At 37.7% G+C, this 25,853-nt stretch overlaps 1 protein-coding gene across 1 annotated transcript in view; it reads left to right on the plus strand.

The window, feature by feature from the left end:
• Positions 1-6,943: 6,943 nt before the first annotated feature.
• TBX20 (T-box transcription factor 20) overlaps positions 6,944-25,853 on the plus strand; it is a gene marked incomplete at both ends in the record, with an annotated part of 57,486 nt that continues 38,576 nt past the window's right edge. Inside the window, 5 exons of the mRNA XM_083379087.1 lie at positions 6,944-7,070; positions 13,213-13,453; positions 19,857-20,021; positions 24,099-24,207; positions 24,726-24,884. Coding sequence (XP_083235213.1) covers positions 6,944-7,070; positions 13,213-13,453; positions 19,857-20,021; positions 24,099-24,207; positions 24,726-24,884 — 801 coding nt within the window. The remainder of the gene's footprint in view (positions 7,071-13,212; positions 13,454-19,856; positions 20,022-24,098; positions 24,208-24,725; positions 24,885-25,853) is intronic.

Raw genomic sequence — 25,853 nt, forward strand, 5'->3', positions numbered from 1 at the left:
TATTCAGGAAGGAATCTTTCTGAACCCTTTTCTATAAGTAGGGAATTTTAAAAATGGTCCTATGCAAGCATACCCTACACATTCCTCATCCCAACAGAACAGGTTCCAAGTCTGGGGGAAAACCAAATATAAACAATATAGGAATTCAAACCAGAGGAAGCAAAACACACAAAAAGCAATCTCCCGACACTTTTTTTTCCCTTCAAAAACAAGCTAAGCAAGCGGATTTGAAAAAACCCCACAGACTGCTCAGGGTTCCCACCTTCATCTTGCTTGGCTGGCCTTTCTGGCTGATAACAGCCCCCAGGAATTAGCAAAATATATTCAGCATTACTCTGTACAGAAGCTTTTAGCGCCTAATTGTGCCACAATCTAATTATCAGCCTTCAAATCTTAATCAAGCCTTTTTCTCTTCCCGTCCTAGGATTTACATTTGAAAGATGCTTAATAAGTCTAGTAATGCTTCTCTTTTCTCTGCAAAGGGAAGTGAAATTTGAAATAGGTTGAAGGTGGAGCTGGAGAGGCTCCTCAATCCATGGCAATCTTTCAGAACAGGCTGAAGTCCGAATCTCTTGGAGATTCCAAGAATATATCAGACAATAGAAACACTTCTGGAAAATCCCATTTGAAAGCAATGAAGGCTTTGCTGGAAAATTACTGCTGCACTGCAGTTGGAGAGATTATAGGTGTCTCCCCAGGGAGTGAGCAAATGTTCAACATGCATAACTTTTGATAGTTTGATATCCAGATCTTTGCCCTAGATTAGGGGTCTACAGGCAGTATAATAATTAGACCTGCAAAAAATATTGGCATATACTTCCACCTCCTTGTAGGAGTCCCCCTTTACTGTGTGTCTTGCTGTGCCTTCCTCCAGCTAGACACTTTCATCCTCTTTCTCAGTGATTATCATCTTCCAACTATCTCTCAGGATTCTTTGGCAACTGAGCATGGCAATCCTTCCTTTCTCTTTTGCATTGCTAATTTAATTGTTAAGCAACAAGTTCATTAACATTTATAATAATTTTATTAGCCTTTTAACTGCTAGCCAAATTTTTAAAAAACCAGAGGAAACCCCCAAAATGAAAGTCCTGCATCTATACTGTAAATTTGTTACCTTTGTTTGTTTGCAACTGATAGTGTATGCAGATATAAGGGCTGTTTCTCTTCTTTCCCTTTCAAAGTAGAAGCTCAGGGCAGGAGCAAGGTGAAAAGGAGGGAGGGAATCTAGAAGGCAGGCGCCCTTGTTTCCCCAGGGTGTTGAGACTTGGTACAGATAGCAGATTTGGAGGATAGAATGCTAGGAAACCCTAAAAGATGCAACTTGTTTCCAAATGGTGGAAACAAGGAAGAGCCTTGTTTTCTTCTGCAAATGCAGTCAGCTATATCAGACAACAATATCCACCATCCCTAGCTGAGCACACTTGAGGATGATGGGATTTTCTGCCTAGTGAAACTAATGACGACCAGATGCCAATGCTCTTCCTTGTGGGGCAGATTTTCCTTTGTGACTGGCCAGTTAGATTTGCAGCCACGAGACTGTGGAGGTTAGTCTTCACACAAATTGGCCTTTCTCTCTTTGCATCCTGCTTGAAAAGGTGCGGCTTTTTGTCCTGAAGATGGTTATCTAGGAAGGATACCCTGGTAGGAGGAAATTTCAGCCAGACCTGACACTCACTTTTTTCTCTCTGAAAGGTGTCAGCATAATACATTTACTTTGAACGGGTCATTTGGGAAAAAAAACTCACTTAAAGGATACAAAGATCTCAATTTTCATGACCCCTGACCAGTATTGCCAACTATTGGGGTTGATATAACTTGCCCAGCTACATCTAGTAGAGCTTGGATGAGGTGGACTTCAGCTCCCAAACTTCCTGGCTAGTATGGAAGGAGAGGAAAGTGGAAGATATTTTTCATGTATTTGTTTTGCTGATCTATGACCATAACAAAGATTGATCCATTCATGTATTTGTTTAAATCCTAAAAAGGATGTAGTTATGATTTGAAGCAAGTCACAAAAATATGTCTCTCTAACCTTTTGTTTTTAGTTTTTCAAATCCCAAAATTTAACATCTTGACAAGAAAATAGAATTTCAGACACATTCAGCAGATTCTCCTTAATCCTGTTTCTTTGCTTTCATTCTGTGATAAATAACATCATTAGACACAAAACAGTCATGTTGACTAAGAGGAGGCAAACTGGATGGTTAACAATAATGAAAAAAAAGGAACAGGCATCCAGTTAATACACCAAATAAAGAATCAGATTCTGTGAAGTTGAGAATAGTAAAACAGGAAAAACATTTAAAAGGAGGATCATTATTATCCCCAATTTCTGCTTTACTTTGGTATGCTCGTGTATCTCTTCCTTGCTATCCATGTTTTAAAAAATGAGTATCTGGCACTTTTATCTGGTTTATGCAGTCTGATCTTTTATGTTCCCACTGAACCAGAAGCTAATCATGGGACTGTTCTAGGTTCTCATAACATCCTATGTTAACATGACAATTTGTTCTGCAGTATGTTATAAGAAATTGCACAATGCCTTGAAGATTGCAGGCATATAAAAATATTAATGAAAATGTACAAGGTCAAAACAATTAAGAGTTCTGCATAATGTGTAGAGCCAGATGCAAGGACAGTGGATGGGAAGGTGGAAAGCTCAGCAGAGGTAAAATGTACCCCAAATGTTGGATGTTTAGATGATAGTTACAATATGACCAGTTGCTGCCTAGGTATCCTGGGAACTGTAGTCCAAATACATGGGGAAGATTGCAGGCTTGGGAAAGAAAGATATTTGTTGCACACCTGTTAAAAGACTGCCCAAACTGTAATGTTTTAGAATAGCAAAGGTGGCATGTCTCACTATTTCTGTCTATGTAACTGGATTAAATGCAAGTCCAGAAACATCTCCATTTGGGTCACAATATTGATCAGAACTAAAGTGCACTGGAAAAATATGATTGTCACCCACAAAACAGGGAATACCAAGTAACCCTGAAGAACTCTTTCCACCCAGATGAACTGACATCTCCAACTAACGCTTTCAGTTTCTACCATCAAGCTCTTCAACAGATTCCAGATGAAGTGCAAGGGACTAGCTGCCTGCAATTCTTCCTTAGGGGGCAAGGGTGGCTTTATCCTTGTTTTCCTTTTCCAGAGGCCTTCCTGTCTATATAAGGAAAGTCAGTAATGTCTGAACAGGGGAGTTCTGGAGATCCTACTTCATACAAGAATACAATTTTTGGTGATCTGTTTACTAAAGCCAATAAGGCTGGCATTATTCTGACAAGTGAGATCTGCCTCTTGTTTGACAGATGTTATTTTCATTGCACATAAGGCAGCTGCATTGTACTATAAAAAATATGGCCCGCTCATTTCAGTGGGTGAGATTTGCAGGATTTTAGCCCTAACACTGGCTAATAATAATAATAATAATAATAATAATAATAATAATAATAATAATAATAATAATAATAATAATAATAATAATAATAATAATAATAATAATAATAATAAAATTCCATCACTGGTGGGGTCACAACACTATAATGTGGCTCAGCAGGTTTTGATTTAATGTGCTGGTTGAATTCAGCCATTATATTTTACTCAGCTATAGTTTTAGGGCTAATCTTATCTCATCCTAGACAAATGTTTAGTAAACAAATCAGGGTTGAAAGAAATAATTGGATGCATTGATATGTGAACACGGTCAATGGCTTTCTCATAAAACACACCCTTCCTATTTAAATGACTATTACTTTTAAAAACTGCTTTAACTGAAGTAGATCCATTCAGATGGAAGCCAGTGTCCCTAGGAATACTCAAATAGAAGTGCACCACCAAAACATTTATAGTTTGCAAGGGCAGATTTTTTTACTGAGGAGGGAGCGTGGCTTCCAAAGTCTCTAAGTTTTCTTGCTAGGTCTTTTAACCCGACTACTTGAGCACACTGGAAGTACCGGTTTGAAGAAGTGATTCCTGTGGAAGTCAAAACAACAAATAATTATTGCTGGAAACCTCAAATTTCTCCAAAGAGAAAAGAAGAACTGCCACATTTTCTGTCTTCCAAGGGCTAAAGACACATTACGGAAGACGGAGAGATTTCGAGCACTCAGCTTGTGGCTGAAGTCCCATAAAAAGCGCTGTTTTTGGAAGCAGCCTTCATAATCCTTTAATGCTGAAGTACTTGGTAATAATTTACCGCCCCAAGACTAACTAGCTAATCCATGCCTTGAAAAGACAAACTGGAAAATGTCTGTGGAGATTCTCAATCATCCATGTCATGGTTGTCCCAAAGGTGCTTTTCAAAAGCCAACTGGACTTTCTTGGGGTTTTCCTTGAAAAGGTTTCGCTTTTCATCCAAAGAAGCGAACTGAAGAAGCTTCGTGGATGAAAAGCAAAATGTTTTCAAGGAAAAACAACAACAAGAAAGTCCAGTTGCCTTTTGAAAACCACCTTTGGGTCAGAATGGAATACGAGGAGGAGGAGGGCAGATGCGTATCCGTTGCAAGCAGAGTTTTAGATCCTTTGGAACCCAAAGCATTAAGCTTAATTGCTGCGTGGACCGCTTTAGCAAAGAGACTCGGAGAGTTGCAGCTCATCGGTTTTCGGGGCAAAAGAAAGTTGTCTACTTTTCCCAGATGCAGTTCAGGAAAGGCAGGAGCGCTGCTATTCGTTAAAGGTGGCGCAGGAAAAGGGTGGTTGAAAGAAAACAGAGGGCACCTTCATTTCTTGCGCTGCAAGGCACCGGGCTCACTAACAGAAAGAGAAGCATTTGAGTCAGCTGGCAATAGACTCATAGTTAGCATAGGGACAACCCAGGCAGGGAAATTATCCCGGTAATTATCCCGTTGCACTTTCAAGCAATGCCGTAATTCTGAAACAGGCAGAGGACCGATCCCAGCAAAATTTATGGAAAGAGAATCCATTGACTGGACTCTATAACTCACGATTAATTCAACTGTTTACCCGACTAAGTTTTTTGCGTTTGTAAGATATACCGAGCCTTTGTAACACGTCGTGGGCAAAAAAAATATAATTGAGATTCAGGGTATCCTGAATTCTTTCCAAACCACATACATATGATTCCCCTACAATTTAAACAGCGCGTTTTTCTGGTCTCTCCTTGAAAGCAAGTCTGCCGAGTTCATTAGGCTGCTAATTCAAAATGTGCAAAGGGTTGCAGTTTAAACAATGTGGAATCTAGGACTGGAATTATCTACAACTTTGAAAGTTAGAATGATACCAAGGTGGCTTAATTTTTCCCCTTATTTTACTAGATATAAAACGTTTAGCTGTGTTAGAAGTCGCACAAATATTTTCAAGAAATTGATTTAGGAACAAGAACTTTCTGTGAAATGAAGATCCATAAACTTCTGATAGTGTAGCAGACAAATCGCATTTTATTTATTATAGTTCCTTTACAGAACATGAGTGTTAATCATCCAAGAAGCCTTATTTTGTTTTGTGAGATCATTAAAAAATAATTTAAAAGATGAGGAACAACAGTCTTCCAACAGTCACTCGTTGCATTTTTTTCCCCTAATAAGTGAAACCTACAGTGCCATTGTACCTTAAATATTACTTCTAAGTATGCGGGATATGATGGCCAAGCAGTTGGTGGTGGGGATCCATCAGAAAACCCCGAGTATTTACCGACTCATGCAGATCATATAATGGTCCCTTTCCTCCCCCCACCCCTCCCCCACCCCCAAAAAAGAACTTTCTGCAGGAGACAATTGAATCCATTTTTTCCTCATTTGAAGCAAAGCTCTAAAAATAATTCAGGAAAAGCTTTCATTCCGATTCGAATAGGGACAAGTTATATTTATACAAGCTGCAACTAACTTAACCGTGGCTAACTAAGGAACACGAACATAACCAGGATTTCGGTAAGACTGACTCCATTCCCCTCCATTGCTAGCTTCTTACAACTTATCCATGGTTGTTTAGTTGGCCTAATATGTGCATTAGTTAGTTCCACGACTAGCATGTGTGTTTGATGCAAAGGGTAGGACGCTGTAGGAAGAAACCCTCCAAAAATTAGGTCCTCAGACTGAAACCTTAGACGTGACTGGGGCACCGTTGATTTCCATGGGAGATGGAAGATGTATTTTAAATCTTGCCTACGAAATCCCTGCTTTACAATATCGGGGCATATAGCAAGACCTACTGAGAAGCTCGCGCTGACTGAAAACCCCGTCTCAATGCGCTTGGTCTGAGCAAGCCGGTGGGGCTGCTTTGCTTGAAGAAGTTGGTCGCTGATGCCTCAGTCAGTTTGACCGATCCAAAGGGGGCTTACTTTGAAACGCTTCACAAGAGATAGATGATAGTAAGAAATAGATTGCAGTCTCACTGGGAGGGGGGGGCACTTAAATGCACTTGATTTCCTGCAAAGCTGCTCCGAAAAAGCAGATCCACCTCTTGTCTTCAATTGCCGGACTCGGGTCCAAACCTCTTGCTCCGCGAGCTAGTTTCTTTGCAACCAGAGCCGAGCTGAGGGCGCTCCTGTCCCCGCTCCTTCCCCTCCCCCCTCCCCCCTCCCTTCCCCTTTCGCTTTCCTCTGCTGGGATCAGGGAGTCCTGACGTGGCCAGGCGCTGATTGGCTGGCAGCCGATAGGATCTAGGCGGCCAACAAATTAAGCCGGAGGAGCTAGGGGGGCTGTTTGCATTGGCTGCTCCGCTGAGTTGTCTCTGGCGCTCATTGCCGCCACCTCGAACCCACGCTCCGGGTTCAGGGAAAAGATGAGCACCGCATAACCTGCCCGCCCATCTCCTGCCCGGCTCTCGAGGTTTGCCGCTTCCAGTGCCGCTTTTTCTGCGGGCTGGCTTCGCTCTCCTCCCTTTTGCCTGGGCCGACGACGCACCGTCGGAGGAAAAAGGAGGAGCACTCAGGGTGGGTTTGGCTAGATTTTGCGATTCTGGGCACCGCGGCCTCGGAGACATGGAGTACACCGTGTCACCCAAACCTCAGCTCTCCTCCCGTGCGAACGCCTTCTCCATCGCGGCGCTCATGTCAAGCGGAAACCCCAAAGAGAAAGAAAACCCCGGGAACACCCTTAAGCCTCTGGGTAAGTCCAGCTTCGGGATAGCCCGGTGTTCGAGGAGGAAGTAACGTGCGGGGGGTTTCTGTGGGGTTTTTGCAGCTGCAGAGCTCGCGGCTTTGACTGAGCAGACGGACGTCAACTGGATCTGGTTGGTAGCTTAACTTTTAAAGAGGGGTGGTCAGAACTCATTCTTATCCTAGTGCTGTTTGCGGAATTAGGGAACCTGTGACCCTCAAAGACGACATTGGATTCGCTCCTATTAGACCCAGTGACTGGGAATGATGGGTGGACTGCTTCGGTTTCATCCCCTAATTTAAGATTTCAGATCCCCACCAACAAGCTTAGAATTTTAACGAGTATCGGTCATAGCACAAGCTTTCCTTAGTAACATCCAAGAGATACGGAAAATCTGTACCGGGGGGGGGGGGGGAAATTGCCCTTTTGAGTGAACTTGTTAAGGAATTCATCTGCCCTTGGTTTCAAATTGTGCTAGATACAGGTAAAAACATTTCATGTTCGAATGAAACATTCAAAGCTGTTGTTTGTTTGAGCTTATTAAATCGAAACAACGTTTTTATCTTTTATCTTTCAAAACCCAACCGAATTCCAAAACGGAGAAGGGAAGCCCTGGCGGGTTCTCTTCCCAAGAGTCGAATTGGTGGGGAAATAAGCTTTAATTACCCTGCGTGAAGGACTCCAAGCTCGCAAAATCACCACGGTTCAACCGCCGAAGGAAATAGCATGAAAATCTATTTTCTTCGTCCATTTTATTTGAAGTTCCTGCTTTACAAAATTAACTAAAGTTCTGCCCCATTGAGACTTGACTGCTTTTTCAGTGGAAGGAGAGACCTACTGATCCACACAACCTCCTAGATATAATTGTTAGGTATTCGATAGAAATGTACAAGGCTGCAATAAGGGAGGTCACTGGCACATTCCCACCCCCCACCCCACCCCGTAAACATGATATAATGGAACCCATGCTTTTCTGGAATACATTTTGATCTGCCCGCAACTGGTGATGTGGGAATATAGAATGACACCGAAAGTCCCATTTAAATTGGTCTTGTTTCCAAATATGAAAGCACAGGATCAGGCCATAGTTTGAATGAACAAGTTCTGCCCCCAATCAGTGGCAACAAGCATCCTTGGTTTTAGTAGAATCGATTTTCAGATAATTCCTGGAACTCGATTTGCGCTCTATATTGATGGTGGAGGAACGCAGCCATCAATAGAATGAATCGGTGCATTTACTAATGTTCAGACAGTGATGCTAAAATAATCGGATTGACTCCGAACTGCAATCAGTCCTGGCTGGATTCAAGGGGATTTCTTACCTAATAAACAATTTTCGATTGGAGTTTTAAATTCGCCAGTTAATTGCCAGGTCCTTAAGGTTTTCATTTGGAAATGTCCCCATGATTTTTAAAAGAAATTGCTGTCAGTCTTGAAACGGTGTACAAAATTTAGGATACGAACTTTTAAAGTATGGCTGGAGCTGAATCAGTTGCCGATACTTTTCATAACACAGTCACAAAGTTTAATAGATACCTGCCCCATGGATTTCCTAAAGAAAAGCAAAATTTCCTCCGGTTATTTCCCTTAAACATTATTTTCACAATTTTCTGTTTTGAAAGCTTGCAAAAAAATAAATAAAGCCAATTTTCTGACATAGCAGCCTGAATACTTTCTTTAGAGTTGTTCACAAACATTGCTGAGCAAACATTGCTGACCTTCCTAACCATTAGAGAAAATAGTGCATTTTAGAAAAAAATTAAAAACATTTTTCAAAGAGAAATAGAAAAAACACTTTCTCTCAGTCTTATGTCAAATAAATTAAACTTATGGGTAAAAAACATTCCTTTTAATGAACTTTAGAGAATTAAAAAATGCCCTACACTGCCTTTAAAAAACATCTTGGAGATGAAGTTTTGGGAAAGTTTTTTTTAATGAAGTTTGAGCTATGATTAGTGCAGGGTAGATAGAAAATAATTTTTTAAGCTATAAAATTGCACATCTGTTTTCTCCCAGCTCGGCTCCTAGAAATGTGATTTTCTTCCTTTCATCGCAGATTTCAAACGGAAAATTAAAGAAACTTCAGAATTGAGTCGCAAAATCCTCATAAGAGCCTTACACAGAGCTGCTTTAATATCCACTACTAGACTTCACACAGGGCGACTGGGAAATGAGCTGGGAAATGAGAGATGGGGGATATTCTGCTTTATTTGGGAAGAAGCCCAAGTATTGAAGTCGATGGGACGGACTTTTGTCTGTATCCTGTCCCTGTTGATTTCTGTGTACGAAATCCTTTTTTTTTTTTTTAGCTGCGAGCTACCGAGCTACCGCTCACTGGAAGAATGAGGTTCCACACTATTGTGTTTGGCCTGTTTCCAAATCTCGCTTAGATCCATCCAAGCTTCTCTTATCCTGTTAAGCCAAATAGACATTCCACGCTTTGCCATATTTATTTGATGAGCATAGAGAAAGCTATTTGCCACATTTCTTTAAGGGGCACCAATGTTTTCTGTCCTTCAGATCTGGGTTAAGTGGTTTAGTGGCCCGATCCAGTTCCTTCCATTACTATAAGGATTTCTGACTGCTGAATATCTTCTGGGCAGCACACCCGTGCAGATGCTGACCCAATGCTAGATTTTATTTAAATTTAACAATTGCTTGGATTACGTGAAGAAGTTTTCTAGTGTAACTTCTGGGTTAGAAATGGATTTTTGCTTTTTCCAGAATCCACCTGAAGTCTCAATTAAGAAAGATCAACAATTAAGGTTGGTTTGGTAGAGTTCCAGAAAAATGAGCTCGGTTCCTTTATTACCATTAATTTATTTCTGGGACATTTTTTGTTCCTGGTAAATAGCAGTATGAAAGGAATATAATTTTGTGCTGGACTGATTAAGACATGCTGATTTCAGGCTGTCAAAAGTGGATTCTTCCGTATGGAGGAATTTCATCAAAAGTAAAGTCCTGCACAAATCGATCTGCTCAATAGCACAGAAGTTCTGTTGACCAGGGAAAATTTCTCCCATTCCTTTTAAAGCCATCCTGCCAATACTGTCCTGCTTTTGCCGAGTCCAGCAATTAGGCGAATTTAGCTTTTACGTGGACTTGGCCAATAAGGCGCATCTGGAATTGTTGTGGACTGTTTATTCCCCAGGAGCTCCTTCAGTCTTAGGGACTCCAGGAAAATCAGCTCCGTCTTCGTTAGTCATTGGTCTGTTAAATCGATGTCACAGCTCTCTAGAAGCCCTTCATAGTGGGCCTAATATTTTGCAGGCACTGGACATTTCCAGATTGCTGTCTGGTGTGCATCTAGTCAGGAAAAAGTCACCTCAGCTAAATTTGTAGAGTGCTGAAAGCTGATTGTGATTTATAGAATCACCCAACTATTGCGACCAGTTAAAGTTGTAAGTCACACATGAGAAAATGCCGAAGATTGTCTTGCACATTTCATTCATTAGTTTCTCTGATTCCCACGACTTGGAAACCAAGGCATCTCATCCAATGTGTTTACATGGCATGGATCCCATTAGTCCAGGAGCCACTCCCCCCCCCCCGCCACTTTTCTCCTGCAACATCCCCTTTTCAGATCCTTGCTGTCCTTGGGAAGACTGGGAGAAATTTCTAGTTTTAAAGTGACATTCAGACTAGATGGTGTCTGGCAGCTTTGAGCTAGGTGGACTGCCTTCTAGGCATCTTGATAATTGTTGGAGTGACCATGTTTTTTGGCTCTCTCCACTCCACTACCATACTTAGTAAACTATCTCACCAATTCTTTTTCTAGTTTTTTTTTTTAATTGAATGTGTAGCCTGCCCTTCCTCCAGGGAGCTCAACGTCATGTCTGTTTTCTTTTTATATGGACAATTCTGAAAGATTGGGCTAAAAGTTTCTGGGTCAGTTTTTGGGATTCTTGATAGAACCCAGGATTTGACTCTGTATTTCTCCAGACTTGATCCTGCACTTTAAGCACTATTTCATACAGCCTCCTCTTCCTAAAAAGGGGAAAATTGGATCAAAGTAAAATTAAGTAAGGGTTTCATGAGTTCATTTTGACTGGAAGGTTGTGTGTCTGCAATTATTTTGCACAAGTCTCATTCATCTATATTCTGAATATTCCTTTAACAACTTAAAATACTGGGCAGCATTTTCCATTCTGCTTTTCTTCTAACAATCTTGCAAGTAGACTCATGCAAAATCAGCAGCTAGTGGGTTGTATGAACTTGCTCACCTTGATTTGTTTATGATTGAGCAGAGTTTCCAGAAAACTGGAATGAAGTGAGTCAAGAAAGGTTAAGTTGTTGGTGAGTAAGCTTCTTCTACAAGCAGCCACTTTTGCAGGGAAGTGGCCACACATTTAACACTGCAATCTGCACCACACATTGGAATTAAATGTCATTGTGTTCACTGACCTCTAGAAAATGTGTTTAAAATGACACCATAAATATACCTCTGAAATCTGAAGTTAAGGTTTGGCTGGTGACAGGGATGTCTCTGCCTGGAAAACCACCAGCAGAATAAACCAGGCTTGTAACATATTTCCCAAAGGTTTCCTAAAGACAAATCCCAATGAAATCATTGGGATTTCTGACCAAGATTCTGGGAATTCCCAAAATATTATTTAACATCAGCAGCACTCCCATTCTCCATCAATAATAGATCAGTGATGGCTTATTTTCACTTTTCAGTTGTGTCCCACAAGAGAGGTGGCTACACACTGCAACTGGCTATGTGTGATCTAAAATTCTTCTGAGCAATTCATGTAAGAAATGTTTTTTTCCTCCTTCAAAAGAATTGAAATTAAGGACACGTACAACAGCCACCTTACCTGTTGGAATGATTCTGACCTCCCAACATTTTGTGAGGTGCTCAGATTGCTCTAGAATTTTGTTACTGAATGCTGACCCAAGTAAATGCTCCTCTGTTTAATTAACCGGTACCTCTATAAGTAGAAAACTGGATATAGTAGCTACTCTGACAGTCTAGTTTTCTCTATGCAAGGGTAAAAATCAACCAGGAATTGCTTATACCTGTGAATGCTTCTACCTAAACAGTTAGTTCCTGGATTTTCTGCCAGATTTTGCCTTTTGAACTTTTCAACTGGAGGCTGGGGATGGAGATAATCACAAATCCTTCTATTCACTGTTATTGGCACTTTGCCATTCAGGGGAATACTGTAAATTGCCCTGTTCTGAAGAAACCGGTGGCATTTTTTAATTTATAACTGATTATAAATGCAAATATATTTGGAGAATAGCTCTTTTTCTTCTGAATTAAAATTTTGCAAAATCAACAAGATTGAAAATGAAAAGCAGAACCTCCTCCCCCCCTGACATCTTTCTCTTCTTTTTTTTCTTCCTTTCCCACCCCTTTCCAGTACTGTTGATTCCCATTGTAAGAAGAAAGGTGTGTTAGGGAAAAAAATATCAGTAGTCTGGAAGTACCTTTTCCAACTAACAAATTTTATTAAAAGCCAAGTTCACAAAGGCTACTGTGATTATCAGACATTAGAGCGGATTTATTGCCTAAAAATGACTGGTCTGGGTCCTTTTGTTTCATTTTCTGCAGAAGGTTACACAAATCCATTTCTTTTAATTGTGGAGATTCTAACCTAAAATTCGAGAGCACTGAATTTCTTCTGGAGTTCCAGCGCTCAGCTTTTCTTTTTTCTTTTTTTCTTAAGGGAGAAAAGGAGAGGGGATGATGAACTATATCCAAAGTTGAAGCATCATTTCTCCATCAAAAGCAATTCATTTTAGAATTTGTCAATTTCATTTCTGGGCTTTGAAAGTCTTTTCCCAAAGCTTGTGAGTTTCATGTCTAGTTTTGGGCTTGCTATTGGAATCAGTCAGCTTCATTTCTGATTAATCCAGCCACATTTGGGACTATTTGCTTTGGCTTTATTCAATTAAGAAGGTGAACTTCCCTTCTTCCATGGAGCCTGACTCAAGGGGACTCCATGGGTGGGCAGGTTCCATGGGAGTATATTGCCATTGGTTTCTTATAGTAGTTTTGGTCAATTTCACAGTCTAGCCTACAGCTCTGGGATTGCAGCTTTATGTGCACCCAGCCAGATCTGCTACTTGCAACCATTCCACACACAAAACCATGGCTGATCTTCTCACCAGCATCTTGCTTTTCTTTTCATCCACTTTTCAGAGCAATTTGTGGAGAAATCATCTTGTTCTCAGCCTCTGAATGATTTGCCAAACTTGGACACCCATGGGGATTTCAGCAGCAGTAGCAGCCCTTCCTCTCTCTGCACAGAGCCACTAATCCCTACCACCCCAGTTATCCCTAGTGAAGAGATGGCTAAGATCTCCTGCAGTTTGGAAACCAAAGAGCTTTGGGACAAATTCCATGAACTAGGGACTGAGATGATAATCACAAAATCAGGAAGGTAAGACTGGAATATTGCTTGGCAGGGTTTGGGGCATCTTAACCACAGCTGATGCCATTCGGATGTGTGAATAATTTTCTAGAATTATTTAGCAAAAGTGACAATTGCTACGATTTCTGGAATTTGTAGTTTTAGCACAGCTTCAACTAGGTCAGGCTAATATACAATAAGCAGTGTGTTCTGTTTATTTCTCTGTTTGCCCTGACACCATGGAACATGCTGCTGCAGAGGTATGTTTAAGCCTCTCACTCCAAGCATTCAGAAGAACACTGCTTTTTTGTTTTTTGTTTTGGTAATTGGGCCTCTGATAATATCGAGCAGCTCAGTTGTTTTTATAATGAGCTTGATCTGTACACTGCATGGAGTCATGTATTTGAAGCAGTAAAAATATAGGAATAAATACATTTAAAAAAAGCATTGCTATCTAGTTCCCAGGAGCAGCACACTCAGATATGTATCAGGCACAATGCTAGAGGAAGTCAGCTTTGAGTTGAATTTTAATGAAAATTGGATTGACTTGACTTTATGGAAGAAAACATTTGCTGAGTTAGTTTAAAATGGGTAAATTGTCTATGAACAAGCCTGGAAGGGAAGTCAGATATGTATCCTTCCCATTATTTAAACATCCAGTCTGTGCTAGAAATCTTGTCAGACAATAAAGTGGTGCTGATTTGTTCACTGTGTCATTGCTTTATTACACCACAGCACTGAGTGACACACAGCTGAATGAATGAATTGCCACCCACAGAAAAGTGTTGCATTTGAAGTGTTGTCAGATAACATGATTTTTTTGGTCTGTTTTTGATCTATGATGGCTGTTTCACACAAGCACTAATAGTCAGTTGATGTCAAAGTCTCACAGTGATAAATATACATTGGACATTTGCCCTTATAACCCATAGCAGTCTCTGAAAAGTTACTGTCTCTCATTAATGTATATTGCAAGTCATCAGAAACTGTCTCACACTACTTTATGTTTCAATTTGAGGAGATATACTACATTGGTATATTAATATGTACTGCAAATCTGCACTTGAATTTTTATTTGGGTTAAAATAAAAATTAATAAGAGATTGGAAGTAGAAAAGCAAATTTCAATGAAAGTATTAGAGTGACTAAAATAAAAATCTTTGTAAAATAAGCCATAATTTTAATGGAACAAATCTAATTTATTATTTAAATTGAACCCTTGTAAAATGAGGAAAGTGATATATATAGAGAATTTTACAGAAACCACTTGCAGAGAAGAAGCTACTTTTAATGTCTTGCAATCATAGAGAATTGAGACATTTTTGAAGACCAAAACAGCCATCCCAGACCTTAGACAGGTTGACCTATTAATCCTCTCAGCCCCAACTGGTGAGTTGGTAATAACAACCTGTTGCTTTTAGATTAAATGAATATGTTATCTGTGAATGATAAGAATTATGGTTCAATACATACTGTATTTACAACTAGGAAAGTAAAGCCAATATTTCACTTTGGAAAAATTAATTCATCAGAGTCTAGAAGCCTCTCTACTCTACATAGAATCATATCCAAAATGTTAATTAAATATTGGTGCATACCAGAGACTCTGCTACACTGCTACAGTGCCAATATTTTTATCATCCCCCCCTCCAATCTGCACATAAATTGAACAGTTTTGACATTGTTTAGGCCAAATGTATAACATTATAAAAGGAATAATAACTAGTTTTGTTAGACTGTTTTCTTGTTTCTGCTATTAGCATCTGCTTCTTATAGGAGTCCCATTCAGAGCTAAAAGAAATTTGCAGGACAACTTAATATACTTGTTTATTTTTCACTAGATTGTCTGCATCAGCTCAATCTGTGACCCTGCTGAGTAGCTGAATATTACCCTAGGTCTTAAATATGATGGTAAAAAATATAAAGATTACTTTCATTATCATGGCCTTCAAGAAAAAAACAACCAAAATGGATTTCTATCAAAGAGACAAATAAAAATAATTTAATAATTATAATGGACATATTGGAATAGTATGAAAAGCATCCAGGAAAACAATTGGCATTAGTATTTCTAAATGCTCAAAAGGCATTTGATAATGTTTCCTGGCAATTTATGACTCAATAACTAAAAATAATGGACTTTGGACAAAATTTTATAAATATGATTACAATATAATAATGATGATGATGATGATGAAGAAGAAGAAGAAGAAGAAGAAGAAGAAGAAGAAGAAGAAGAAGAAGAAGAAGAAGAAGAAGAAGAAGTTGTTGGAAGGGACCATCTAGTCCAAGTTGGAGGTCATCTAGTCCAACCCCCTGTTCAGGCAGGAAACCCTATACCATTTCAGACAAATGGCTGGCCAGTCTCTTCTTTAAAACTTCCAGTGTTGGAGCATTCACCACTTCTGGAGGCAGGTTGTTCCACTGGTTAGTTGTTCTAACTGTCAGGAAGTTTCTCCTTAGTTCTAGGTTGCTTCTCTCCTTGACTAGTTTCCATCCGTTGCTTCTTGTCCTGCTTTCGGGTGCTTTGGAGAATAGCTTGGCTCCCTCTTCTTTGTGGCAGCCCCTGAGATATTGGATCACTGCTATCATGTCACCCCTCACCATTCTCTTCATTAAACTACACATACCCAATTCCAGCAACCATTCCCTATATGTCACAAACAGCAAAAGTGATTGTAAATGGAGATTATACATAAAATTTCAACATAAGAAAAGGCACAATACAAGGATGTCCTTTTTAAAAAAAATTCCATTTATATCCCGCCCTTCTCCGAAGACTCAGGGTGGCTTTCCATTGTTATTTATTTTAACTTTGGAAGTTCTAAATAGTAATACTATACAAGACCCAGAAATTAAAGAACTAGAAATAAAAGGTGAAACTTATAAATTGCAAGCATTTGCAGATGACTTGGTATTCATCCTAGAGGAGCCTTTAGAGATAATTCCTAAATTGTTGGAAAAGATAGAAAAGTTTGGAGAGATAGCAGGACTGAAGAGAAGCAGAGAGAAAACTAAAATGATAGAAATCTTACAGATAACCCACCCAAAAAAACAAGTGTCAGAAAAAATAGAATTATAAATACTCAAAAAAGTTAAATATTTGGGAATATACTTTATAGCAAGATGTTCAACAATAAAGGAAGATAACTATATAAAACTACTGAACCAAATAAAACTTGACTTGGAAAAATGAAAAAATTGTAACTATCGATGTTAGAAAGAATTGCTATGGTGAGAAAGAATATATTACCAAAAATATTGTTTCTATTTCAAATGATACTTATAAAACTGGAGAAAAATTCTTTGAAGACTTAAATTCTCTAATTTTAAATTTTATTTGGCAAGGAAAGAAAGCTAGAATTAAATTGGAATGGAAGTTTTGGCTTGCCAGAGTGGGTTTTATTTTATCAAGCATCAGTACTAACATGGGTAAAAGAATGGATAACTCTTAGAAATAAAAGGTTGTTGTATTTGGAGGAACATGATTTACAACTCATGCTTTCTTATGGTATGAGAAAAATGAAATTCATAGATATTTTCAAAACCACTATATTAGAAATGCATTATTTTTACATGGGAAAAAATAAAATGTAAAATATACTTGAAAATTCCAGGATGGCTCTCAAAAATGGAAGCATTTGTACATCCAAATTTAGTCAGTCTTGAGAAAAATATGGATATATTAAGATATTCTAAACTCTGAAAGGAACTTAAAATCTAAACAAGAGATGGAAAATCAGGGTATTGATTTATCATGGTGGGCATATTTACAAATGCAAGTGAGATGTGACAAAGATGTCAAACAATACAGATTTTATAAGGAGCAGACTTGTTTGATCAGATATTATTAACCTCTGATGAGAAATTAATTAAGAAAATATATAACTTTTTTATTGAATTTGAAAATGGAAAATGAACAAGTAAAGAAACAATGATAATGTGGGCAAAGAATTTTGGATACAATATAGATTTAGAGAAATGGCAAAACTTATGGGAAATAAATTATAAATTGACAATGTCAATCTCTTACAAAGAAAACTTATATAAAATGTTTTATAGATGGCACTTGCCTCCAGCAAGACTAGCAAAAATATTTAAAAATTTCAGATAGATGTTGGAAATGTAATCACAAGCCTGGTACTTGTTATCATGTATGGTGGACATGTGTTAAAGCAAAGAGATATTGGACAAAAATACATACTTGGCTAGAAAAGGTGTTGGGAAAACATGTAGATTTTAAACCTGAACTTTTTTTATTAGGTACAATGCCAGAAAAGCTTGACAAACAAAGTATATACTTGATTTTATATATGATAACAGTGGCAAGAATCATATTTGCACAATATTGGAAAAATGAAGAAATACCAGCAGAGGAAGAAATAATTTAAAAATACTAGGTTGTGCAGAAATGGACAGACTTACTTTGAGGTTGAAAGAAAAAGAAACAGAATATTTTCAAATTTGGGGACTTATTTTATAAATGGCTAGAGAAAAGAATAAGGGATTAGGGATTCAGTTTGTACTAGTGAATGATATACTCAGACAACATGTTTGTTGAATAAGTACTTTTGAATTATATTAAAAAATCAATAAAAACTTTTTTTAAAAAAAAGAAATTTGCAGGACAACTTAATATACTTGTTTATTTCTCACTAGATCATCTGGATCAGATTAATCTGTAACCCTGCTGAGTAACTAAATATTGCCCTAGTTCTTAAATATAATGGTAAAACTATAAGGATTACTTTCATTATCGTGGCCTTCGAGAAAAAACAACCAAACAATCCAGTCTAAATTATGGGAGAATAGAGTCATTCTGGTTCTTGGCTCTGTTATTTTCATGCTGCTTTATGGTACAGTCATGCTTGCAAATCAATGGGACTGGCTAAAGAAAGGCAATCTAAGTACTTTACTTTATCTTATCTTATTAATACCCTATTATTTTCTTCCATGGGCTCAAAATAATGACTAATTATTTCCTTGTCATTTTATTCTCACAATGAGTCTCTTCCAGTCAGTTTCCTGATGTTTAATACTGGTAGGGGAAAATTGTTTTAAAAAAACATTTATAGTAGTCATTAAGCCACACTAAATTAAAGGTGTAAATTAGATGCAGATGGAAAAGATTTACTTGTTTTTTTTAAAAAAAAACATTGGGAGGACATTGCTTGAAAAATTCTTGTAAAATATACTGGCATCACATCCAAACCTAACCTTGGTCACAAGTTGTTTGAGACAAATACACCAATTTTTAGATAATTATGAATGTTTTTCACAGAAATGTCTGCCAGACATTCTTTTGGTCTGCAAGAGTCACAAGGCGTGTTGGCACTGCCAACTTTAAAGGCATAACTCATAATAGACATAAGAACTCAAGGAAGCCTAAAAGTTAATTAATGAAAAAGGAAGATAAAGAAATGAGGTGCGTTGAATTGTCACCCTAATCATTAACAGCATTGGACTTTATTTGCTATGACATCAACTTTAATAGTTTGGATTGCACTTCATCAATGCATTGAATGATGCAGAGTGTAGAACAGAGAATTGTATTTAATGACATGAAGTTGAAACTGCAGACATTGGTAGTTATCTTACTAAGGTGGAGATAAAGGTTTCCCTGTCCAGTCCAGACTGGGGCCTGGTGCTTATCTCCATTTCTTGGCCAGCATTATCTGAAGACATTTTCCATGGTAATGTGGCCAGCCTGGCTATATAAAATGCTGTTATCTCCCACCTTTTTTCTCCTTTTTTGAAAAATGTTTAGTGCAAAAGTTTCCCTTTTATTTCTGAAGAGGAAATCAAGATAATGGATTACTGGCACAAGATTGTTTCTCATATATGTGCAGTACAGAGAAAATAATTATTTGCTTCAGATGTCATGGAAGCTCAAATGGCTAATGCTTCTGCAATTTATCCAAGATCCAGAGTTATAACTATTTTTGTATTGTAAAATTAGATGTGTAGTGAAATGCATCTGATCTCAGTGTTAGGTTCTAAGCCCACAAGTTGTCTCTCAACAAAATCACTCTCTGTATATTCAGTTGATTATTTTATTGTTCCTCTTTTGAAAAAGGCTGTCATTGTCTTCTGAGATGTTTACCCACCATCCTTCTTTTCGTTTTGTACAGTTTCCTTTAGCAGGGCAGGAAGAGACAAAGGCAGACATATGTGTCAATTATAACACAGTCTGAGCCCATTCTCTTTATATGAGTTCCAAATGTTTACAAGAATGGGGTGCTTTAAGGCAGTGTATATTGTAGGGTGATATGGCTTATTTTAAAAATCCACAAACACAAAGATTCCCTCCCTCCCTCTCCTCCCCCCTCTTCCCCCCTCTCTCTGATGGCCATGCTGCAAGGCTGTATTTTTCTTAAATCAGTTGTGAGAGAATTCTCTTATTCTTTTTTTCATTGTGTTTTTTCTGTTTCAGAAGGATGTTTCCAACCATTAGGGTCTCCTTTTCTGGCGTGGATCCAGAGGCCAAGTTCATTGTGCTCATGGATATAGTTCCAGTGGACAATAAGAGATACAGATATGCCTACCATAGATCTTCCTGGCTGGTTGCTGGCAAAGCAGACCCCCCTCTGCCTGCAAGGTTAGTTCACCTGAAAATAATGTATATGCATGCAGACACTTGTATACACATACACACCTCTGCTATTAATATTTTCTTTGGTTTTAGAAAAATTACAGCCAGAGATGAACAAACAGGAAAAAATGTTTATGGATACAAAATGTGTTTCTACTGTCACAGAAGTAGTACAGTATATACTTTTCTGTCACTCTTCATTCATTAAAATGCTTAAAATCTCTAGGCATAAGTTAAACTAACAAAAGTCCTATGTCTAATATGAGACTGATGTAACCTATTGCTCAACTATTCAGTCCTTTTCTTAATATTTTTGTTGTATTGTAATAAGTGACTTATTTTTCAGGAGGAAAAATAATAAAACCCATCTCTTTAAACAAGCGGGCCTGGCCTGATGGGACGGGGTGGGATTTTTATTAATAACTTCAATTTTAAATTTGTATTATTTATGGGCATTGTTTAATCATGTTTTAATAATTTTAATTTTTGTATCTAACTTTTATGTATTGCCCTGTTCACCGCCCTGAGTCTCTTGAGAGAAGGGCGGTATATAAATTAAATAAATAAATAAATAAATAAATAAATAAATAAATAAATAAATAAATAAATAAATAAATGCTGTTTTTTTCTAGGTATCTTTCAGATCACACGTTTTGGTTATTCTTTTATTTCTGTTATTTTTCTATCTCAACTGAGAAGCACAACTGAAAAGCTGTTACTTATGTCCCTTTACTATGGAATAACCTTTATTGAAAAAGGCAGGATCCATTGCGAAGAAAGTTGCAAGGAACAAAATGTATTTCATAAATATTGAAATCTTAAGAAACTGTTTACATTTGCTTCCAGTCTTTGGAGCTGCATCTGTGACAGGTTCCATCATAACCATTATAGAGATGCATGCTTCGGGGGAAAAATCTTAGAAATAGTGTTTTTGGATTGTTCTCTGATTGCACTAGCTTTGACTGTTTTTAGTGTGATGGGTTTGTCCCTTTTCCTACTTGAGTTTATTGCAGATTAAACTGAAAATCTCAGTGGTTTAAATTGAAAAAATAAGTTAAGCCTTGGCAGTTTTGAATTTGTGTTCTGAAACTTTGATTCTAAAGCTCTTACTCCCAAATGTATTTTTTGAAATAGTGGTGATTGTGGTTTGCAAGTTGGTGAAATTAAATTCATTTGTTGATCTCAGAAGGACCTGTACATTCATTTCTTCTATAAGGGGCGCTCAGAAAGAAAGAAAAAGTCACCCATGTAGGTAAGCTTTGGTGACATTCATACCCTCGAGCATTCTCTGCATCATCTATAGAGAAATAACTTTCAGCACTACAACTGCCAACTCTGTAATGAATAAGGATTATCCAGCATCATTAGAAAGCATTCCCATTCATAACGCTTCATCACAGATGACCATTAAATCCTTCTTTTCCTGCTGTCAACATGTGAAACAACTTTGTCTCTGTGTACAGTATGCTGTGCAGGCATGAGGTTAAAATTCCTTCAGGGAAAACAAATCTATTGTGAGTCATTGCTTAAATAGCCTTATTAACCCAGCCAAAAGTCTGAAAGATGCACCATCTTTAGGATACTAACTTGGTGGTATCTCTTCTATCTTTTTTGAGGTTTTGTGTTGTAACTTGAATGCAAGTTCGGAATGTTTACTTTTTTCTTGAAGGAAAGAAACAATCCTTTGCTCTTGACAATCCAGGATAAGAATGCTATACAAATCGAACTACTGCTCTAACAAACAAACATTACTCAGTGGGAGGAAGGGGGTAGACAATCACTATACCTTACTCTTCTTGCTGTTTATGCACTGACTATACAGGTAGTCCTTGACTTACAACCATAACTGAGCCCAAAATTTCTATTGCTAAGCAAGACAGTTTTTAAGTAAATTGTCCTCCATCTTACAACTTTTTTGCCATAATTATTAAGTGAATAATTGAAGTTAAATGAATCATGTGGTTATTAAGCAAATGTGGCTTCCCCCTTTGACTTTGCTTATCAGAAGCTCCCTAAGAATATTGCAGATGATAGCCCTTGGACCTTGGGATGCTGCAATGTGATAAATACATGCTGGTTGCCAAGCACCCAAAGTTTGGTAACATGACTGTGGGAATGCTGCAATAGTCATAAATGTGAAAAGTGCTCATGAGTCACTTTTTCAGGGCTGTTGTAACTTTGAATGTTCATTAAATGAATACTTGTAAGTTGAGGACTATCTGCACCGCCTGTGGTTCTTGCTAGCTCAGTATCCACCCTGCCATTTATATCCAGCTTTTCTTCCAATGAACGCAAGACCACATTCATGGTTACCCCCAATTTGATCTTCATAAAAACCTATATGGGCTGGAGCAAAAGTAAATGTTATGGGCTGAATTTTGTCTTTTTTCAGTGCTTCAACCTATTTTTCCAAGGGTGACTATAGTTCATAATTGGAAGGCATCTGGAGAAGGCCACTTTAATTCCTGCATCTCAGTGGAAAATGCTTATGTGACCTATGTGTTGTTATTTCAAGCTCGGTCAGAATAGCTTCAGGAAAAGAGAAACAGTGTAGTCTATTTGGACAAAAAGATAGCAGAGACCACACTTCATATACGGAAACATTAAGCATTCACAAAGAGATAAAAATATGTCTGAGCCTTTCTAAATAACAGCCTTAAATAGAAACATTTATTTGTGATGAGACCAGTAGATGACCAATACTTGGTGGGTCTGTTTTATGTTGGTCGTATTTATTTAGAATTTCCTGTTGATTTCAGTGGAATTCACTAGAGGTTGCTGCTCTGCAGCTTGGTTTTATCCACAGTGTGCTTGTAAGTAAGCCACGCTGTGTCCTTATTCATACAGGGATATGGATCTAGAATTTTTCCAGAGCAAAAATATGAAATGAAGTTTTTTCTATACCTTGAGAGGATCAAAACTATGCAAGTAGAATACATTATATTCTTTTGCTTCATGAACCCTGTTGCAATTTACATTATTTTTTCTGGCTGAAAAAAATTGCACTTCATGCCAGAAAAGCCATCTTTCAATCAGGATGATAAGAAGCAGTGGTATTTGGTTTCATAATATTTTTATGAATAATAATGCATTGATATTTTACTATAGATGTTTTACTTTATGTAGGCTTTAAATCAATATTTTTTGAAATGCAAAGTGCCAGGAGTCCATTGTGAATCTGATGTATCAATCACTGTTCGGATTGTTGGTAAAAGAAGCCTTCTTGGATCATCTAATATGAAATTATTCTATTACCATTTTATGAGATTGATGCATGAAAGGCCAGAGAATTTATGTCTTAATAATCAAATTAATGGAAAAAAATAGAATTATAACACAGTCAGATAACTGGTTCCTCTAGCTTAGTGCTAGATTTCTGTATACTGCTAGATTTCCAGATTTATAACGGGAATCTTTCCTGGAGTTTTACTCTGAGTTTCCTGAAGTCATCTTTGGCATCTTGAGCATAACAAGAATGTGCTTTAACACTGAGAGATGATTGTAATCATTGTTGGAAATACGTATGTTGGAGGGAAATGTCTTTGATTTCATCGAACACAGGTAACTTCCCCTCTTTCTAAGTTATAATATCAGCATACTGTTCTTGAAGATTTATTTTTTTAAGTTTCCATCTACCCTCTCCCCCCTTGCAATTCCAAGTAAGAAACTAGTATTTCCTATCCAGTTTAGAGAAATCAACACTTGAAATTGTTAAAGGATTAGGAAAGATGAGTCACAATGGAAAAGATTAAAAAATAATAATATTCAGAATGGAAAAACCCAAAGAGTCAATTTTCAGAAAACTAAACTTATAATAATAATAAAAATAAGTTCTTTTTTATTTAGTTCATTTGTTTGGAGCAAATATCTTGTAAAATCCTGTGACTAAACCTGTTCCTCTACTTCTAACATCTTAACTTCAGATTTATATCTGTTCTAAATATAGTTAGGGAAACTGAATTAAAGTTTTGAGGATGTTGGCTACTAGTTTAAGTGCTGATGTTTTATGAAAAGCATCCGTCTATCTTTCTGTGCTCTATCTGCTTGCTGGGCCTTGATGAGCTTTGTTATTTGGCTTCCCAGGCTGTATGTGCATCCAGATTCTCCATTTACTGGAGAACAATTGCTGAAGCAGATGGTATCCTTTGAAAAAGTGAAACTCACCAACAATGAGCTGGATCAGCACGGTCATGTGAGTACTTGGTCCTGTGAGAATGGAAAACAATGCTACACCTCAGGCTCCTTCTGCCATACTGTTGGAAATGCCAAAACCACCACAATAGTTGTTCCTATAATTATTAAGTAACCTTTAAAAGTTGTGAAATTTCATGGACTGATAGAAGAGGATGGGGCATGTAACAGGATCTTAAACCACAGAAAATATTTTAGTATTTATTCTGCTTTGAAAGCCATTTTAGACCATCTGTAACAGTCAACTGTTAATCATCTGTCCCCATTTTAAAACCTTTAGCATCCTTCCTCTTACTGAATCTCATGGAGTGGAATTAATTTGTGGCAACTGGCATATGATAGAAGTGAGCCTAGGACAAAAACCAGAACCCAACTGATCCATGGTGTCTTCTGATACTAGCCAGGAATCTAGCATGTCTTCTTTGTCCTCTTCTGGTATAGCAGTTTGTATGGATGAGACAATATAATTTGCTGGTTGAAAATGATTCTGATTGTGCTTTCTCTCCTTATCCCCACTAGATAATATTGAATTCAATGCACAAGTATCAACCTAGAGTGCATATCATCAAAAAGAAGGATCATACAGCCTCCTTGCTTAACTTGAAATCTGAAGAATTCAGGACATTTATATTTCCAGAGACAGTGTTTACAGCTGTCACTGCCTATCAAAACCAACTGGTAAGTCTTTTCGCCCAATTCACTAATTATTGTCAATGTTGTTCTTTTGTAAATTCTACCTGACTGAAATACAAAGAGGAGCTGAATGATACAAACATTCTCAGAGTGGGGCAGAAAAGACAAAATGATCTATTTTCCTTTAACTACATATAAGCAAAACATCTGACTGGGATCCAATTTAATTTTAAAAAGACCTGAGTAGAGTCTAGCTTAGCTCCTTCTCTTCTTGGTCCTGAATGTTATACGTGACAAAAATAACACATAAAAATACTTGGCCAGTGCAGAGTTTCAGTTCTGAGGGTCAGAACTGGCAGTATTAACATTTTTCAAAAAATTATTATTGCCATGGCCTTACCTCAGAATCTGTTACTTAGTTCAATCAGAACATATATCAATTTCCTATGTAAAAAATAACTCCCCTCTCCTCTTTTTTTCAGTAATATTTGGGGACAGATCTTTGTCTACACAACTGATATAGATCTCTTACACAAATTTGTAACATGTATCAGATTTGGATAATCTGGGTATTTTTTTCTTCAGAATTAAATTTGAGATTCTTCTTCAGTCTGCTATTGCAGTTAACTAACATAAGGTGATTATGCATGTTAACACAAAATATTGATCATAACAAAGCCAGTTGAGAAAAAGAATAGACGCTCATCCTCAGAAGGTTGGTATTTGTTTCAGCCCTCAGAGTTCCTAACCATTTTGGTCTGAAGCATGTATGCATACACATGTGCTCATGCTAACCACACCATTTCTGCCAATTCTAAGATACAAGGAAAAGGACTCGTTTATAAAAACCAGCATGTTACCGAGTTGACTGGAAAAATCGCTTCTGATTATATGACATAATTATTTACTTTCAAAGATTCCTGCTGTAATATTCCTGGGTCTCTTTTGAATTATTCTCTTCCAATCAGGAGACATATATGATTACTCAATTAACTCAACTAAAATTGAAAACTA

This window comes from Vipera ursinii (assembly GCF_947247035.1).
Source record: "Vipera ursinii genome assembly, chromosome: Z".
NCBI lineage: Eukaryota > Metazoa > Chordata > Lepidosauria > Squamata > Viperidae > Vipera > Vipera ursinii.